The 20705-nt window shown below is 45.8% G+C and overlaps 1 protein-coding gene across 1 annotated transcript in view; it reads left to right on the forward strand.

Annotated features, from left to right (window-relative positions):
- The window catches only part of DUSP5 (dual specificity phosphatase 5), a 13164-nt gene extending 3739 nt beyond the window's left edge, over positions 1-9425 (forward strand). Inside the window, 3 exon segments of the mRNA XM_034663274.1 lie at positions 1527-1675; positions 4682-4901; positions 7902-9425. Of these exon segments, the coding sequence (XP_034519165.1) occupies positions 1527-1675; positions 4682-4901; positions 7902-8302 (770 nt within the window). The 3' untranslated portion in view covers positions 8303-9425.
- Positions 9426-20705: the final 11280 nt, after the last annotated feature.

The raw sequence follows: 20705 nt of genomic DNA on the forward strand, positions 1-20705 counted from the left end.
CGGGGAACGGGGGGGCGGGGATCTAAGCCACAAACACCACCACCTCCCACCTCTGTTACTCTCTGGCTTGTGGTCTCCTGTTGTGACCAGGAGGACCAGAAGCTCATTTGGGGAGGCCCAATGGGGTTTTTGTTGAAGTGACCACAGAGGAGATTTGAGTGTACTCGGTGGGGGTGGGGGCAGTTCCAGCAAGCTGGGAGGAAGCAGTAATGGCAAGATGACTCATTCTAGGAATTGGCCGTGCTTCTGGGAGGGAGCTGGAGACCGCCATGTTAACCATTAACCATTTGTCTACTGCAGGGGTTTAAGGCCACCATGTGCTCTACTGTGGGGCTATCATAACACCAGGAGACAGAAGAAAGAGGGGACTTTGTGGAAAATACATGGACTCAGAATGCATATTTAATTGATGATTTGATCCTAAATTAATTCTCTGGGTCAGAAAAAAAAAAATAGAAGCAGGCTGGAGACCTTTTCCGGAGGCTCTCCGAAGTCCCTTAGGTCCTTTTGGATTGGGAGTGATGGCTTCCCCGAAGTGAGGTTGGCCTATTCACGTGGCAGCACTTGGCATGTTTTTCATTTGGTTCTTTCCCACTGAGTGCTGGGCCTGAGACTTTAATATGCCCAAGTTTCTGTGACTTGGTCACAGTAGTTTTTACCTGGAGAAGTTTAAATGTAATATTAAGGATTTTTACAGTCATACCTGCTGGTAGTTATCATTTGAGGACCTGTAGGGAAGAAAGATCAGGAGGGGAAGCTAAGGAAGATAGAAAGGAAGGGTAGGTGGTCTTGAAGGGGAGAGAAACAATTTTTACTTACTGGGACTGAGAATTAAGTTCTAAAGGCCTCATGCCTCCAGTTCGTTTGGAAGGTAATTAACTATATTGATTACTCAAAATTAGACCTATAGAGAGGATTGTCAGCAGTGTTCTTTAGCACCTTGGGAGTGAGAAAGGGCAGGGCTGTTTTATTGCACTGAGCTTAAACCTCATATTAGCCCCCATTCCCTTATGAATAGAGGGGGTTCCATCTATAATCCAATTCAGAGCTAATGGGCTAAGGATGAAACAGACCAATTCAGGATTCTCTTCTTGCAAATGAATGAAATTCTGTATAATCACACCTGCATTTTAGGCAAACGAGTGAAAATAGCTTTTGTTTTCTGGAAGGATTTGGTTAATATTTGCCAGATGTCAGATAGATTTCCTTTCAGCTGCTTCTGATAGACACAAAAAGTTAATCATTGCCTCTGAACTATAACTTTTTAGAAAAGAGAGAGAGAGAGAGAGAGAGAGAGAGAGTGTGTGAGTGTGTGAGTGTGTGTGTGTGTGTAGCCCATTTCTGTCCTAAAGCTGTTAGTTGGTTTGGCTCAACTTTTTTATAAGACCAGAATCTATATTAGTTTAATATTCTTGACTCTTCCACACTTAGGGTATTGATTAATTCTGGACATTTTCCAAAAGCCTGAGAAATCAATGCTTAACATCTTCCTTTTTTTTTTTTTTTTTTTTTTTTTTACCATGCAGGAGGATATGAGACTTTCTACTCGGAATATCCTGAATGTTGTGTGGATGTACAACCCATTTCACAGGAGAAGGTTGAAGCCGAGAAAGCCCTCGTGAGCCAGTGTGGGAAACCAGTGCTGAGCGTCAGCTATGGGCCAGCCTATGACCAGGTGAGTGTGATGGAAACGCTGTCTCGGCTGCTGGCTCCATGCCTTCCTCCAGCACCCTGGCTCTTCCTCTCCCCGCTCAGGAGCACTGGTGTGTTCCTTTGTGGATCAGGGTGTTGGCAGAGCCCTCTAGCTTCAGAGAGCCGTTGCTTGCCAACTTGACTTTCCATCCAAGAGTAAATGGGCTTCTTTCCAGCAAATAAGCTGACAAGAGCAAACGAGCCACAGGATGCTTGACAGCTTCTAGAGAGAAGGGGAAGTGAAAGATACATTATGATTAGCTGGCCTAGGAAGTGCAGAGAGGCTTCAAAATACCAGCTTAGGTTTCCCTGAAGACATTACAGAGCTGACTTTCAGGCTTCCTGTGTTAATCTTCTTTGTAATTGTTCATGCTCTGCAGTTTCTGCAAACCACCTGAGTACCTGTCAAGATGTGTCTTTTTGTTCTTTTTAACTGAAACAGGGCTGGGGGAGGGTTGTGGAGAAACTGCTGTTTGGATGGCTAAGCAGGATCTAAGGGCTCCTGGTGCTTACAGTGCCATAAATTCCGAAACCAGAGAAGATGGAGAGACACTGTACAGGATTTCATGCTCGTACAAACACATGTGGGTTTTTTTTCTTTCAAAGAATTTTACTTTCTGGCAATTCTTTAAAGGCTGAAGATGTATGGAAGGCTCAGTCAGGGCCCCCCCTCCAGTGCTGGAGGATGAGGGAAAGGCGGGCAAGGACCCAAATCTGGCAGAAACTAGAGCTCAAAGCCTACCTTCCCATTTTACAGAGGGGGAAAAATGTGTCTCACAGCTGGAGATGATCTCTTTGCAAGAATCCTATGACTGGGCTCCTGGCACAGTAGGCCCAGAACGCCTCCCTTCTCTTAACTCTGGTTCTTTTCGAGACCTCGATCTGTTTTCCACAGAAACAGAACTTCTTTTGGAAAGGGGCCATCCTAGGCACCTGACTTGGGAGGAGCTTTTCAAGTGTTTCCCACAACATAAGTACTTATCCAGATCCTAAGAAGAAAGACGTCTGGACGCTGCCTGGCATGAGCAGAGCTCTGCCCCTGGGAATAAACTTCCCAGTAAATCCAAGTGACTTCCCTTGAATGGGATCCCTGGTCAGGAAGTCTATTAGCTTGGCAAGGTGCCAGGGTTATTATTTTGTTTGTTTTCCTTTATTAAAAAATACAGCGTATGATGAACCCTCAGCATTCAAGCCATGGGCATGTGGCTTAGCTAGATTTCCATTTTCTGTTTGTTTGGGTGGTGTTTTCCCCTCACTTCTCAGAAAGTGAAAGAGAAACAAGAATTGTCAGGATGTTGTGAAGGCACAGCAGACCTTTGGCCAAGAAAGGACTGGGGAGGCCCTGACGTGTCTCGAAGGTTCATCTGGGGAACCCCCTAGTGCTATTTCTTAGAAGCGCTTCTGCGTTGAGAGAAGCCACGCAAGGTCGTGTTAACCTTTGGGGTTTCTGAAGGCCTTTGTTTTCTTCCTCTTGAATCTAAACAGAGGATTCAGAAAAAGAAAGACACATGGTTTCAGGGGTGTGTTGTTCTAGGCTTTAGAAGTAATTGGATAGGGTCCCAGGCCTGGTGTGTCAGTGTTTTCCAGGCACTAAAGAGAGGGAGAGATCTCTGGAGGTACATCTAAAGTGTTAAGTGCAGGGGCCAGCTCCAGTAGGTGCTAATAAAAATACTGGTTGTTGGGGCGCCTGGGAGGCTCAGTTGGTTAAGCATCCAACTCTGGATCTCAGTTCAAGTCTTGATCTCAGGGTCATGTGTTCAAGCCCCTCACTGGGCATGGAGCCTGCTTTAAAACAAACCAAACCAAAAAACCTGATTGTTACTCTTACTATCTTTGGTAAAATCCTCTCACTTTCTTCCAAGTGGCCAAACTGGCCTTTGCTTGAACACTTGATTTCTCAGGAAAGAAAAAGCACACACCCCATGCCAGGTAATTTGAGAATTGCCTTCTGCTGGCCCTCATCTTATGCCCCTTTCCGTATTATGAGTCTGGCAGAGTTTCTGTTCCACTTTTATTCTGGGACAGGAAATGGAAACACAGGAAGCGGATGGATGATATGGGAAAGCCTCCCAAAGACATAGCCACTGCCCCCCACCCCCGCCCACTGTTTCTCTCTCAATCTCTGGGGCCTCCCATTGTTCCAGTTATCACTGGTTTTTCTTGCCACTCTTGAGCTGCTAAGACTGCCAGAGTCTGACCAGCTAGCTGTTTTTAACTTTGCCTCAGGGTAGATGGTCTCAGCTTCTAATTGGGATCTTCCTTAGCTGGAAACCTGGTGTGTGGGTGGCCTTCCAAAAGGGTGATGACGGAAGCATCTCTCATGAACCCTGAGTCCCACATGACGAAGATCAGGGGTAGGAGAAGCCCCTCGCCCCTTGGCTTAATAACTTTTCTTTAGGGATTCCAGGTAAACTGTGGTCATTTCCACTTCCAAGAAGCATCGTTTCTGGGGGCACACTTTAACATCTCTGAAACCCACGTGTATCTTGGGATCGATCAGCACTGTCCTAGGTTTGATGAAATACACCATGAAAGTATCAGGAAAAAGTGGGGGTACTTGTCTCATTGGGTTTTTACCTGTTTCATCTTGGCTGCCCCAAGGTTAGAAGGCTTGCGCTGGTGCTGTCGGGGCAGCTAGAACGTGAGCATAAGCCTCTCAGTTCTTCCCCTTCACGCACGTCTTCTCATCCTTGTCAGCACAGGAAGGCCGCTAGCATTTCCTACCTCCATATGTGTAAGAAAATGAAAAATCTTTGCTGTGTGGGCTTTGCCGTCACTGAGTCACAAGGCAGCAACGTCGGGTGGAGAGTTTGCCAGGATGGAGGCTCCACCCACACTCTGGGTTGAACCATACCCTGGCTCTGAACTCTACCTGGAAACCTGAAAGGGAACCTCCCACCTTACAAGTAGGTCAGGGCTGTGTTTTTTCCTCTCCTAACCAAGCAAGCTAATCCAATATTTCCTGGCTGTCCTCTGCCCCTCCCTCCAGGGCGGCCCAGTTGAAATCCTTCCGTTCCTCTACCTTGGAAGTGCCTACCATGCATCCAAGTGCGAGTTCCTCGCCAACCTGCACATCACGGCCCTGCTGAATGTCTCACGGCGGATTTCCGAGTCCTGCCCTACCCACCTACACTACAAATGGCTCCCCGTGGAAGACAGCCACACAGCCGACATTAGCTCCCACTTTCAAGAAGCAATAGACTTCATTGGTAGGTTCAGTCATTCGCCCTCAGTCTTTTGGGGAGCCCCATAGGGGCACCTGCTCTCTGTTCTGAGGTACTGATGGAGGCTCCCTTTGCCAAGAAGAAAAGTGTCTCGTATGTGCAACCGCCAAGAGTTGGAGCCAGGAAGGGATGCAGCCACCAAAGAGGCAGAGGGGAGGATTCGAGCTGCTATTAATAGGAGCTTTAATTTGCAAGATAAATGAATTAATATAGTTTTATGGCGATACTCAGTGCCGCTCTTGTTATTTTTCCTAGCTGGGCGGGAAGCAGAGTGTGTCCGTGCAGAACACACCACGCCAGGGAAGCAAGGGAAGGAAAGAACGATCCTCACTGTGCTCCTACATAGGCTGGGGCATTTTTAGAAAGCAAACAGAAGGATTGAGAGAGCATTACTTACACACCGAGCCCCGAGGGCCCTGGCAGCTTTTCACAGCTTTTGGCAGACTGCTTTAGGGGCAATTTGTTTTGCATTTTCAGCTAATTTTGGATTAAAGATAGTGTTTGATCACGCTCCATGCTCCGTGCACAGGAAAGTCGGCATCTTCTATACGTCGTGTTAGGCAGTTACCATTTACTCCCCTGGGCAGGCCTGGAAACCTCTGGCCTCTCTGCCTGGAAAGGGCTCTGGGTCTTGGGTTTCCACCTTTTCAGCATAGGCTGGATTGTTCCCTCCTTTGACAGCTTCCCTTTTCCCCACTTCTCTGCCTCACCAGGGAGGCTGACTTTTTTCTGTTTCAGATTTGCAGGCACTGCTCCCCAGCCTTGTGGCCTTGTCTTCTTTCCCTTTCACATGCGTAGTTGTTGAAGTGGATATGTGATTTTCCTTATCTTGTGTTGAGGGCTTTTGGAGGGGGAAAGGCAGGTGTTGGGCATGGCAATAACTATTTAGGGCAGGTAGCAATTAAGAGGACCCCCTTCAGCCACATGGCAATAACTATTTAGGGCAGGTAGCAATTAAGAGGACCCCCCTGTGCTCATCACATGTGGTTTCTTCTCTATAGGAAACCCACTGGGAAAGTCGCCAGAGGCAGAAGGCTGAGCCTGTCCTGGTCCTCTGAGCCTCTGGGCTGAGATGATTCCTTTGGATCTCTGAGAGGCAGCCCAAATGATAGGTTCAGAATGGGAAACCCTTGATGCTGTCTCCCTGACCCTGGGAATGCCTTGCCCTTCTCTGCCTGTTATTTAATTACCTAGATAGCTACTCAGTGAGGTCATGAAACCCGCCCCCATCCATTTCTCAGAAGCCTCCCTCCCCATCCTGTGTATTATGTACACAACCGCACAAACCCACGGCCTTTTGAAAGCACAGGATGCTTTTCCCCAGACTCCTTGCCCTGCTGGTGAAAGGGGGACTGAGCCCATACCATGCACTTGACCCCTTCCCAGGGGAGGGCCCTGGGAGGGCCACATGGTAGACAAGCCCTGAGGGATAGAGTAGAAGCAACAGACTCCGGGCCCTTTGCTCTCTTGGACGTGGCACTGGGCAATTAAAAGCTAGTCTACGAGGAGCAAAGGAAAATCAGAGTCATGACCCTACAATCCTAAGGGTTGGGGTCCCCTTTGAACTAATTTACAGGAACTTTTTTTCTTTTGAGTCAGACTGAATTGGGGGTACTCTAATGAGCTACACTGAGTGTGTCCTTTGGGACTTTTGTTCTGTTGGGGAAACTCTGGGGTTCCTCCCTGACTCCTCAGAAACTGGATCTTTTAGATGATACAGATTCATTTGCAAACATCTTGAACTGGAGGAGGGAGTTAGGTAAGGGAGCTGACTTTATTTGCCCTTCAAAATCTTAAGTGTTTTTGCACACTGCGGCCTTACATAGTACCAGGTACATCAGACTTCCTGTGTTGTCATGTTGTAATTGTTTCCTCACTAGCAAGAGAGGGAATTGGAAAGACTGTTTTTTTGTGGTTTTTGATTGATGTGTATATATGTGTGTAACCTTTTGCCCCTCATTTTTAACTGTTGTAGTTCTTTCGGGGGGAGGAGTGGAACAGAAAAGGAGGGCACCCCCTTGTCATATTGAGCTAAAGAATGCTAACTGCTGGTGGTAGCTTTATAGCAGCGACTCCTGTTGCTGTGCAAGATGGGGTTTGCGAAAGCCGTTTATATCCTCTGGTCTAGTGAGCGTCACTTAGCCAGGGCTATAATTAGTGGCTGTGCACTATTTCTCGTATGTTTGGTGGTGGGAACCCTGGGAGCTGAGCCAGGCATCCCGCCCTGGCACAGCCAGACAGGGTGCCCATGGAGGCTGGCCGGCCTCTAGCAGGAGACAGGGGCTAGGTCCTCCCCATGAGAATCAGATACCAAGAGGCAGGAATTGCTTTTCTGAGTCAGTCTTTGAACCTGGGACCCTCTCAGAAAAATGTACCTACCCAATAAATTTGCACACAATGTCAAGGATTTTCCAGTGCCCTCTCTCTTTTTTTTTTTTTTTTAAAGATTTTATTTATTTATTCGACAGAGATAGAGACAGCCAGCGAGAGAGGGAACACAAGCAGGGGGAGTGGGAGAGGAAGAAGCAGGCTCATAGTGGAGGGAGCCTGATGTGGGACTCGATCCCATAACGCCGGGATCACTCCCTGAGCCGAAGGCAGACGCTTAACCGCTGTGCCACCCAGGCGCCCCTCCAGTGCCCTCTTAAAACCCATCCGTGGAACCCAAGTTAGCATGGCATCTCCAGGAAAGGATTATCACCCCAGGTCTAGCACCTTTGGGGGCAGAGTCTGTGCGAGTATCCTGGAGAACAGGAAAGCACCTCTGAATATTAGAAAGGCCCTACTTGGGGGGATAGACATTGAGGGGACCCCCTAAGCTCTGTCCTTGCCAGTGGGCATTAGAGACTGGCGGGGGGGATCCTCAGCTCTTGGACAGATGTGACATTTTGATGACTAGGTCACTTTTGTGTTTAATTCTTGTATCTTGGCATTGCCTTTGGGTTCCAGTCCCAACTCATCCTCACTGCCTTTTCTTCCTTCCAGATTGTGTCAGGGAAAAGGGAGGCAAGGTCCTGGTCCACTGTGAGGCTGGGATCTCCCGTTCGCCCACCATCTGCATGGCTTACCTCATGAAGGCCAAGCAGTTCCGCCTGAAGGACGCCTTCGATTACATCAAGCAGCGGAGGGGCGTGGTCTCGCCCAACTTCGGCTTCATGGGCCAGCTCTTACAGTATGAGTCTGCGATCCTGCCTTCCACGCCCCAGGCTCCCTCCTGCCAAGGGGAGGCAGCCAGCTCTTCATTCATAGCACATTTGCAGACACTGAGCCCCGACCTGCAGGGTTCCTACTGCACCTTCCCTACCTCGGTGCTGGCCCCCGTGCCCACCCACTCGACAGTCTCAGAGCTCGGCAGGAGCCCCATGGCCACAGCCACATCCTGCTAAAACCAGGATGGGGGATCCGGCCCACCCCCAAGAACAGCTGTGATTCTGCTTTTTTAAACTCGTGGACATTTCATACCTGTGCAATACTGAAAACCTCACTCTGTCCCGCTGCCCCAGTGGGACCGTGAGCGGTCACCAGGCTTGCAAACGAACTTCACGCTGACAGCGGGGATCGGTTTTGGGGACCGAAGGAAGGCCAAGCCATGATGAGAGCACAGCGTGTGCCGACTACTGTACTTCCAGACCCCCTGCCCTCTCAGGACCGCCCAGGCCCTGCACCTCCAAGCTCGCCTTTTCATTTCAAGCTTAAGGCAATAAATACCCACAGCAACGTGGGAGAGAGCAATTGCTAGATGGGGAGAAAAGGCAGTGACAAAGCCAATTTGTTTTGAAGGAAGCACAATTTCCACCTTACTTTTTTTTTTTAACTTCGGCAGTCTCCCTTATCTGTCTGTTGCTTCAGGGCATAAGCTGGTCACCACCCAGTCAGGAAAGTAACCCCTCCAGGGCTTGGAGGGATGCCATCTAGACACTGATTTGAACCCTCCCATGTTTCCGAGACTTCCTCTTGGGTCCAGGGTGGAGGCAGATGGTTGAAGCAGCGAGACGTCAACCTATGTGGGTGTCCTTTCCACTGTGGGTTCTTCCCTGACTTTGGACTTCGCATGGTTTCTTATTCATACTTGAACCTTTCTTGTCGCCCCTCTCCTCAAAGCATCTCTTGTGTCATTTGAGAGGAGTTCTTCAGACCTTAGACCAAAAATCACCCCTTTGAGGGGGTGGCAGCAGGTGCCAAGAGAAAAAGGGACCTGCCGTGTCCAGGTCAGTGGCACTGAAATGGTCGTCTCCCCAGCTTGCTATCCTTAATGTGTGCTTGTCTCGTCTCTTGTGAAACACGTTTTCTTCCCTGCCCCTGGGGGTTTCTTCAAGCTGTGGACTTCTGGGGTTTGCAGATTTTGTAATGTGGTACTTTTTTGTCTGTAGGTCTCTCTCTCCAGGGGAAAAGGCAATAATTTCCTAAAATCCATATGAATGTGAAGAAAAGCAGTATGTTACTGGGTGTTGTTGTTGTTGTTGTTGTTATTTTTTTATAGTGCAAAATAAAAAGATGAAAAGAGAAAAAGCACTCCTTCATGTTGGTGAGTGGGGGTAGTAAGGTAGGAGTGCATTTAGGTGGGGATGCAGCCTGTCTCATTGGACCCAAACGAACACTAGGGTGACAGCTGTGCCATTGTAGGCTGAGTCTGCATGTGCTCCATGGCTGGTGATCTTAAGGCTACAGAATATTGCTTTCCAACTGAGAGGCTTCCCGAAGTTCACTTGTAAGAGGAGTCCTTGGGTGCCGGCCTCACAGAGAGGTGGTCGGAGCACCCACCCACTTAGGGCTCTTGACTTCCAGGAGTCCAGGCAAGGTCTTCTCCTTGAACCTCAGATGCTTCATCAGTGAAATGAGCTAGAGGTTCCCCAAGGTCCCTTAAAGCTCAAGGCCCTTGATCATGGCAAACCTGAATGCCAGGCTTGTGGTCAGCCTCCTCCTAGTGCCTGGCACATGGCAGACACTCAGAAAAGGTTGGAAAAATGCCCAAGGGACAGAGAAGTGAACTAGGTGACAGTTCACCATAAGTGCCTGCCCCCCTTCTTTTTCACCCTTGGAACTAATTCTGCCAGGTACTTCCCTCAGTCGGTGAGTGGGTTTAAATCCCAAGCTGGATCAACTTGTCCACTGAGTTGTTTCCTCTTGGTGGAGCAAGGAAGGAACAAGACTGACTTCTCCCCACGCCTGGCGAGGCCTCTGCCCCAGCCTAACTCTTGGGGCCTGTTTCCTAATCAGGACCTGACGTGGGAATTCCAAACATACCCCTCAATTCTGGAGGGCCCAAAGAGATGGCCAGCTCCCCACTCAGGCAGCCTAGCCCAGGGTAGCCTAGCTCTTTCTAAACACCTTAAAGGCTTGGCTTGAGGCCTTGTTCTCTGCAAGCCTTTCCTTTTCACCACTCTCCCTGCACAGATTCCTTGGCAGACCCTCAGGTAAGAACGCCACCCACACCAGAGAGGCTGCATTGCCTTCACCTCGTGCCCCTCATCTGCAGAATCTAAGCAGGGCTTTCACGGAAAGTGGAGTGAAGAACGTTGGGCAGGGAAGAGGGAAGTCCTGCCTTCTAGCCCTCACCTCGTCCCTAACACTAGCACTTTGGAGTAATCTCTAATAACCTCGCTGGACCAAAATTCTCCAGAACTGCTTGGTCTAGTGGATGTCTGAGTTCATTCCAGGGCTTCAAATCCCTGAGCCTCCATTCGGCCTTGGAATGTGAGTCCAGGTGCTGAGCGGCTGGAGGGGTCTGAAGCAGGAGAGCCAGGGGGTGGGAAGCTGGGTGCAGGCTGGGGTGATGTGCTAAGCTGCGTCCCACTTGCTGACATTTGCTTTATTGCATTAAAGTCTTTCTCTGAAGGGTGAGTAAGTCCTCTAAATCAGGCATATGAGGATTGCTCATAAGCCAGTGAGTCACTGGAGGGTAAGCCAAGTGAAGCCCCACAGCTGGGGATGGCTTTTGACTCTCACTCCCTTAATAATTTCATTAATTACACCTCCATTTGTGTCAAAACCAACTTCGCACTGGCTTCCAGTGCCAGGTGGGGAATTCAAGCTCGTGGTGTCTGGATCCTTCATCCCCAGATTTTGAAGAACCACCTTTGTTGGTCTCTAGCACCAGTGCTGGGAGAACAGAGACTGTAGTTCTCCCCTGTTCCGTGTCCCAGCTGGGGCTGTGGGTGAGGCCCTTCAGGCCCACCCTCGCTCCTGAGCGGGGCCTGGTGGGGGCAGGAAATGTATGAGCAGTCACACGCCAGCGTGCTGGCAGAGGCCCTGGGCACCCATGGGTCTCCTTCCTGCAAGGATCCGGGAAAAGTGCCGCCCAGGGCTCAATACCCTCAAAGGCTTTATCTCTCTGAATCACTGGTGGTGTATCTTCTGAACACCACAAAGCTCATGCCTGCCCTGTTTCCCTCCTTGCTCCCTAGGCAGCCCAGAACAAAAGTTTTCGCCTACCTCGTGGCAATTATACAATTGTCTGCAGTGACTTTATGGCATGTTATTTTGTTTCCATTAAAATTTCCCAACTTTCTTTTTCTTTAACTTCCATTTCCACAGCGACTTACACACACACACACGCACACGCACACACACAACAAACCAACCCTTGGGTGGCAAAGATTACACACACCACGATGCATTTATGGAATGAGGTGATGTATAAAAACGTGGAGAGAAGCCTGTTTCCCTTCATTGTTGCGACTCTCCATCTCACTCTGAAGGATTCATTCGCGGGACTGGGTTCCTTTGCCTTCTCAGTAACTCCGCCAAGGTCTGGATTCTTTCTGGAATAAACCCTGTCCAGACCCTAAGTCCCATGGCCAGGGCCCTCATTCCTTGTCTCTCGATCTCTGGTACTGGCCTCCCCTTTACTTGTATCCTGCTGCTGGTAACCTTTTATGGGCAGAACCCTGGAACAGATGGACAGATGGCTCAGAGCCACAATACAGCCCCTCCTGATCTCTACACACCAGATGTGAGAGCTGGGACTCCATGCCTAGATACCCGCCACTGCTCCATCCACTCGACACAGAGCACCTGCTAGAACCTGGAGGATCGAGAGCCAAGTGGTCCTACCCTCATGGAGTTCATAAGTAAGTACTAATGACTGTCACTGGACTTCTGTCCCAGACTGGAGGTGGCCTTTGAAGCCCCACACAATCTCCTTCCCCAGCTCCCCTCTTCTAGGCTCCAGCTTCATCTTCCCCTCTCTGGCCCCAGCATACTTCAGGCCCAAGCTCCCTGGATATGGCAGCTTGTACCCACGGCTGTGTTTACCTGTGCTGATGACTGAGCTCCGTCTTGGCGCATCCCTTCATTCCTCTTGTATTGTTTACCAACTTGTTTTGAACATTGTATTAGTCTTGGCCACACCGCCACCCACACTGGAGTACAAAAAAGAAGTGAGCTCTCATTGAGCCCTAGTCCTTTCTCAGTCATTTGGCTAATAGCAAAAGTCTGTAGTAAGCACCTACCATGCACCACAAACCAACCTCGGCAGGCACACAGGCATCAGCGAGTTTAATCCTCACCACAGCTCTGTACATCTACTATCTCCATTTCCGTATGCACAAGCTGAGCCTCAGAGATTAAGTAACTTGCCCAAGGTCACACAGCAAGTAAATGGTAGAAGGACGATGAAGTCATTTCACTGACCTTAGACCCCTCACAGCACCTGGAATATATACCAGATGCTTTTGTCCATCGGGTTTTTGTTTGCAAGGAAGAGTCTTCTCAAGCCACATTGAGGAGAAAGGTTTGTGGATAGATGCAAATTGTGTCTATTTGCTCTTGACACACTGGCTTTCTGACAGCCACCACACACACCATGTTCCCTCCTGCCTCAGGACCTTTACACATGCTAGTTCCTCTGCCTGGAACCTTTTCTCCCCTAAATTCACCCTTCAACTAAGTAATTCCCACTGGTCTTCATGTCTCATCTCAAACTTCCTGTCTCTAGGGGAGCCTTCCCAGACTCAGATGGGTCAGATATCTCTGTTCATCTCTCATAGCTCCCCCTCTATATTTTTTTCTTCATATTTCACCAAAGTTTAAAGATTCTTGATTTATCCATGATTATTCTATTACTGTCTCTGTTCTCCAGGCAAGAAGCACCAGGAGAGCAGAATACATTGCATTTCAAGAGGGACCCAGGGAGCGCTTTGGTGGCTCAGTTGGTTAAGCATCTAACTGTAGATTTTGGCTCAGGTCATGATCTCACGGTCCTGAGATCTGAGATTGAGCCCCGCTTTGGGCTCCTTGCTCAGCAGGGAGTCTGCTTGAGATTCTCTCGCTCTCCTTGTGCCCCTTCCCCCCCAGCTCACATGCTCACTTGCTCTCTCTCTCTCTCTCTCAAAAATAAATAAATGAATGAATATAAATCTTAAAAAAAAGAGAGAGAGAGGGACCCACCATGGGCCTGATTTATAGTGGGTATTCAGTAAGTATTGACTGAGTAAAGGAGTGAATGAACGAAAACTGGGAATGCAAAACTGTCAGGACCAGAAGCTGGGCTCTCCATCTCTCTCAAAGCCTGTGCCATCATCTACACATAAGCTTCTTTACCCCATGTCATTTGCCAATTCTTTCCCAATCCTAGAGGAAACAAGTTTCCTAAATTTAATGACTGCTACCCCACTGGTCAGAGCTCAGGTCACCACATCACCCTATTAGTCACGGGTCAGCTGCCTTTAGGTCGGGGGTCCATGCTGGGACCAATCAGTTTCCTCTAAGTTCAGAGACCTGCCTAGCTCAGACTCCCTGAGCAGGGCAGCAGAGAGGGCAGTTTCAGCTCGAAGGGGCGGGGATCCTGCCATACACTTGGCTAACTTGCCATGTAAAGTATTCAATTAATGCCAGCAAACTGAGTATTGGATAAGAAGGCCCAGGAGACCGCCACATAGCCTGGGCACAATGAAACTCAACCCTACTGGTCTTCTCCTATTGCCAGTGAGCACCCTAAGGCGATGAATTATGGTACCTAAATTTAATATTCTGGTAGTATTTATTTATAGCACTAGAGCAAATCTCTTCCCACCCACACACCCACCACCATTCACTTGTAAAGTTTACAGAAACCAAGAAGCCACTAGGTGGGAGCTTAAAATAGACCCTTGAAGCATCTGTACACTTTTCATTCTGGGCTATTCTAGCAGCCAAGAGAAAATGTGCCACTTGAGAGGAAAAAACCTCTCAGATAGTAAGCCTCAAATGTATCTGTATGGGAGGAAAATGAAAAAAAAAAATTATTTCCAGCCTTTAAGTAAAAGAACAGTAGATTTAGAGTAAGGAAGCATAGCTGTCAGGCCCAGGGAACCTAATGAGTTAGAACCTTTAAAAAGATCTTTAAAAAAGCACTTTACGATGGGCAGGCTGTATGCTGGGTATTTTGCATACGTTCTCTCACATAAGGGCCACAAAACCCCAGCACAGTGGATACTGTTAGGCCTGTTTACAGGTGAGAAAACTGAGAGGTGACATACCCAGCCTAAGGTTACATAGCTAGAGCCTGTGGATGTCAGAGCCAGGATGCCTACCTTTCACTGGACTCCCAAAGCCATACTCTTTCCTCTGTACCACACTTTCCCAGAAAACGAAGTTCAAAGTGTCTCGGTTGTGGGTCTCCATGTCTACATCTCTTAAATGGTGGTTATGAAATCTATTTGTTCTTTAGAGCTGGGTTTCAAGAGATCTCCTGGCAAGACTTCATTAACCTGACAGTCTTCTCTTCCGACATGATTACTGAGCCGTTAGATTTGGGAGCTGAATTTCAGGAAGAATGTGGATAAACCGGTGTGTTTACAGGTAATGGACAGTGAAGGGATTGGAAACTATGTCATACGAAGAAGAGTAGGGAAAGGCTGAGATGCGTGGCCTCCAGAGGAGAGCCAATGAATTGTCTGACTGAAGTTGTATAGAGTGGTGTCTAGGAACTCAGGGGCTAGAGTTTCATGAGCCTGAGTGTGAATTCTGGCTCTGGCATTTGCTAGACATGGACAAATTACCTCATATCTCTAAGTCTTGAAGTTCTTATCCATAAAAGGGACATCCTAATTGAATCTACCTTGTGGATACAATTTTGAAGAGTAAACGTGAAGAGGAATAATTGCCTGGTGTGAAGTCAAAGACACAGTAAGTCTTCAATGAACTTGGTCATGATTATTAATTACAGTAATTGCAGCAGTGCACTACCCACTGGTGTGAGGGTTGGGCAAGCAGAGTGGGATTTCTATTGGAAAGACTGCTGTGGAGAGGATTCAAGCCTCAGGGCCTTTGCACACATTCCTTCCTCTGCCTCATTCTTTGCCTTCCTCACCTGCTCGTTTTTGGATCTCCTTGGTACCTCACTCATGATTCCACTTCTTCAGGGAAACCTTCCCAGATTTCAGGATTCCACATTAAATGTTTCCCTGGTACCTATGCCTTCCCTTCAGTGCACTATCGTGATGGGAATTAAATAATGATGTTCATTATTTTTTAAAATTAGCTTTATTAAGGTATAATTTACATAGTAGGAAATTCACTCATTCAAATTTTACAGTTAAATGAGTTTTGACAAATGTATATATATACAGCCATGTTAACATCACCACAATCAAGATATGGGCTATTTTATTGACCTTTAAGATTTCCTTGTGCCCCTTTGCATTCACTGGGTTGTTTCTAGGTTTTGACTCTTATGGATAAAACTGCTATGGACATTTGTGGACATATTTCTGGTCACATGGTAAGTTGCATTCCTACCATTAATGAATGAGAGTACCAGTCGCTCTATATTCTAGTTTATACTTGGTGTTGTTAGTTTTGTTGAATTTAACCATTCTGGTGGTATGTAGTATGTAGCGGTAATTGGTAGTATGTAGTGGATTTTTGAGTTTCTATTCTATGATTACTAATGATGTTGACAATTACTTCATGTACTTACTGGCCATTCATAGATCATCTTTAGCAAAATATCTATTAAAAATTTTCTTTAAGTGAGTTATATGTTTTATTGTTAAGATTTAGTACCACACTATCTTGATTACTTTAGCTTTATAATATGTTTTGAAATTGGGAAGTGTAAGTCTTTCAATTCTTTGTTCTTTATCAAGATTGTTTTGGCTATCATGGGTCTTTTGGATTTTAGTAGAGGCTTGTCAATTTCTGCCCAAATATCAGCTGGGATTTTGATAGGGTGTGTGTTGAATCTGTAGGTCAGTTTGGGGAGTACTGCCATCCCAAAGATGTTTAGTCTTCTGGTCCATGAACATGGGGCATCTTCCCATTTACTTAGATCTTCCTTATTTCAACAGTTTTGTAGTTTTCACTGTATAAGTCTTGCACTTCTGTCATTAAATTTATTCCTAAGTATTTTCATGTCATTGTAAATGGAGTTCTTTCCTTAATTTCATTACATGGATTGATTTTTTTTTTAAGATTTTATTTACTTAAGTAATCTCTACACCCACTGTGAGGCTTGAACTCACGACCCCCAAGTTCAAGAGTCACAGGCTCCACCAAATGAGCCAGCCGGGCACCCGGATGTGGATTGATTTTTGAGTGCTGATCAAACCTTGTCATTCTGAGATAAACCCCACTTTACCATGACATGTCATCTTTCTTAAGTATTGCTGGGTTTGACTTGCTAATATTTCATTATAGATTTTTGTACCTATGTTTTTGAAGGATATGGTCTCTAGTCTTTTCTTTCCTTGTCATCTATTTGTCTATTTTTCATGTCAGGTTAATGCGGCTCTCATAAAATGATTTAGGAAGAGTTCCTTGCTCTTCCAACTTCTGTAAGAGATTGTATAGACTTGGTATTATTTCTTCCTCAACTATTTGGCGGAACCCACCAATGAAGTCACTGGGGCCTGAAGTTTTTCTTTTTGTGAAGCTTTTTAACTATAAATTCAGTATTTTTGGTGGATGCAGAGCTATTCCAGTTACTTATTTCTTCTTCTTCTTTTTTTTTTTTTAAAGACTTTATTTATTTGACAGAGATAGCCAGCGAGAGAGGGAACACAAGCAGGGGGAGTGGGAGAGGAAGAAGCAGGCTCATAGTGGAGGAGCCTGATGTGGGGCTCCGTCGCATAACGCCGGGATCACACCCTGAGCCGAAGGCAGACGCTTAACAGCTGCGCCACCCAGGCGCCCCCAGTTACTTATTTCTTCTTAACTGAGCTTTGGTAGTCTGTATCTTTCAAATACCTTATGCATTTCATCAAAGTTGCTGAGTTGTTTAGCATAAAGTTGTTAATAATGTTTCCTTACTGTCATCTTATGGTCCTAGGATCTAGAGTGGAGTTCCCTCTCTTATGCCTGATACTAGTAATTTTTGTCTTTCCTTTTTTTTTTCCTGATCAGTCTGGTTAGAAATTTACCAATGTTATTTATATTTTCAAAGAACTAGCTTTTGGTTTTATTGATTTTTCTGTACAATGTGTCCGTATTCTACTTCACTGATTACCACTTATTTATTTTTCCCTCCTCTCATTTACTTTGGGTTCAATTTGCTCTTCCTTTTCTAGTTCCTTAAGGTGAAAATCCGTCATTGATTTTATACTTTCTTCTTTTCTAATATAAGCATTTAGAGCCATGAATTTTCCTGTAAACACCCTACAAATTTTTGATAGGTTGTGTTTCCATTCTCATTCAGTTCAAAACATATTCTGATTTCCCTTATGATTCCCTTTTTTATCTGTTTAGTTAATTTCCAAAATTTGGAAGATTTTCTATACATCATTCTGTTATTGATTTCTAGTTTCATTCTGTGGTGGTCATGGAACATACTTTGTGTGGTTTTGCTCCCTTAAATTTATTGAGACTGATTTTATGGACCCAAATATGATCTGTCTCCGTGAATATTTCATGTGCATTTGAAAAAAAAAATGTGTGTTCTGCTCTTTTGGGTGGAGTGTTATGAAAGTTCAGGCCAAGTTGATTAACGATGTTATTCAAGTCCTATCTTTGCTAGGTCTGTCTACTCTTTCATCAATTACTGAGAAAAGAGTGTTGAAGTCTTCAACTACACTTGGAATTTAGCTGGTTCTCCTTTTAGCTCATTTTGTTTGTTTGTTTAAGTAGGCTCCACACCCAGCATAGAGCCCAGTGCAGGGCTTGACCCTGAGATCAAGACCCAAGCTAAGATCAAGAGTCAGATACTTAATGGACTGAGTCAGCCACCCAGCTGCCTCTTGCTTGCATCTGTTTTTGCTGCAAGTTTTCTGAAGCTCTGTTAAGTGTAGCAATATTTAGGTCTGGTGTGTCCTCTTAACGAATTCGCCCCTTTATCACTGTGAAATGTCCGTCATATTCCTTGTTCTGTAGCCTGTATTGCCTGATATTACTATCACTAACTTTAGCTTTCTTTTGATTAGTGTTTGTGTGTTGCATCTGTTTATTTTTCTTTTAATCTATCTGTGTATTTATATTCAGAGTTGTTTTCTTGCACACATGATATAATAGGGTCTTGCTTTTCTTGTCCAATTTATCTCTTTTAAATTACCTTTAACATAATTATCAATATGTTGAGCTTATATCTACTATTTTGTTGTTTGTGTTTTATTGGTCCCTTCTGTTCTTTATATCTGCTTTCCTCTTTTCCTTACTTCTTTTAGACAAATTGAGTATTTTCTATTTTTTTTAAGATTTTATTTATTCATTTGAGAGAGAGAAAGAGAGCATGAGTGGAGGGGACAGGCAGTGGAAGAGGGAGAAGCAGGATCCCCACTGAGCAGGGAGCCCGACGTGGGGCTCGATCCCAGGGCCTGGAGATCATGACCTGAGCCGAAGGCAGACGCTTAATCAGCTGAGCCACCCAGGCGTCCCATGTACTTTCTGCAATTTCAGATCTTCTCCACTGTTGGCTTATTGATTATACTTATTTTGTTGTTGTTGTTAATGGTTGTGCTAAGGTTTAAAATATACAGCTTTAATGCATCACTACTTTCAAATAGTACTCTTGTTTTGCATATAGTAAAAGAACCTATAATAATATATTTACATGTCCCCCTCCCTGGTCTTTGTACTCTTTTTTTTTTTTTTTAAGATTTTATTTATTTATGTGACAGAGAGACAGCCAGCAAGAGAGGGAACACAGCAGGGGAGTGGGAGAGGAAGAAGCAGGCTCCCAGCGTAGGAGCCCGACGTGGGACTCGATCCCAGAACGCCGGGATCACACCGAGCCGAAGGCAGACGCTTAACGACTGCACTACCCAGGCGCCCCTAGTCTTTGTACTCTTGTAGTGAACTGAGTTCTATGTAAGTTAAAAACCTCATAATAATGTGTTACTGTTTCTGCTGGAAACAGGTGCTTATCTTTTAAATAGACTGAAAAATGAGGGGGAAAAATTAGATCCTTGATTCATATAATAATTGGCTAGCCCAGGGAGTATGAGGATGGCCTCACTATTGTATATCTGGCATGACTTCCAGTGAGAATACCAGAAAGTCTCGGGGTCCCCAGCTGTCTGCAGCTCCACTCCAGGCCACATGGCCTCCCTCGGGCAATAGTTTCTCTTGGTTCCTGCCCTTATAGGGGACAGCTCCATAGTTAGGCTTCTAAATCCCTTCTCCCTACAGATGTCGCAGTCAAGGACAGCTGTGATGTGCCCTTAAGCTCTTTTTAAAGCTTACAAGGACATTGACCTTCAATGCCAGAGCATTAATAATCATGATGGTTCACATTTATTGAACTTTTTCCACATGACAAACACCTTGCTAAGCTCTCAGTGTGCATTATCTCTTAAATCTCCCTGCAATCCGATGTGGTACATATTGCTATTATTCCCTTTTTACAGATGAGAGAATGAGGCAAGGGAGTTTAAGTAAAGTACCTAAAGTCATGCAGCAAGATCAATAAGGGAACCAAGGTTTGTTTGGTGTCTTGGTGGTCTGACATCAGAGCCAGCCCCTCTCAAGTACTCTGTTCTATGCCCTCCGTCCCACCCCACCCCGCCCCTGTGACCTGCCTGAGGGACATTTTGCCGCCCTCTTAACACACACAGCTCCAGTGATATTATACACTTGGAGAACCGCTGGGTTTGGGGCCTCATCTCTCCCTGTTCCTCTCAACACATCAGGGCCTGTGGCTGAAGAGCATATCCGTTTTTGATCAGTGTGGGTTAGTGGCAAGAGCACTGGAATGGGAGTCAGGGCTCTGTTCTCATTCCAGCTCCGTGGCTCACCAGTCATGCTTCTCTAGGCACATCAGCTAATGTCTCTGGGTTTGTAGTTTCTCAATACCTAAGTCCAGCGGATGGAATTAGATCATCTCAAAGGCTTCTTTAAGACCAACATCCTGTGAGTCTATGAATTAGTGACCTTGCTGATAGAGAGCTAATAATTACCTAACCTGGCAGGACATCTAAGATTTATTTGCTTTAATAATATTTATCAAAACCACAGAGCTCAGCCACTCACTTTATGCTCATATATCTTCTCTGGCTTCCTGTTGATCCCAAAGGTTATCTTTCCAAACTGGCCTTTGGGCTTATAAATTTCCTTTATGTTCACTACATATTATTAAGTGAACAAAAAGCAGGTTACCAAACTGTATGTATCCCATTTTATTAAAAAAACAAATGTGTGTGTCTACTTACATATATAAAATACATATACTGTAATACAATATATACAACAAAATACATAAACATATATGATACAATTATATAAATATAAGTGCATATATACTTATATTGATGTTTATGTTTATGTAGTCTAAAAGGATGTACATCAAATGTTCGAATGACTTTTTCTGGATGGTGAAAAAAACTGGTGATTTTCATTTTATATTTTCTTTATACTTTTTTCCTTTCTAATTTCTTTTTT

This window comes from Ailuropoda melanoleuca, chromosome 6 (assembly GCF_002007445.2).
Source record: "Ailuropoda melanoleuca isolate Jingjing chromosome 6, ASM200744v2, whole genome shotgun sequence".
Taxonomy (NCBI): domain Eukaryota; kingdom Metazoa; phylum Chordata; class Mammalia; order Carnivora; family Ursidae; genus Ailuropoda; species Ailuropoda melanoleuca.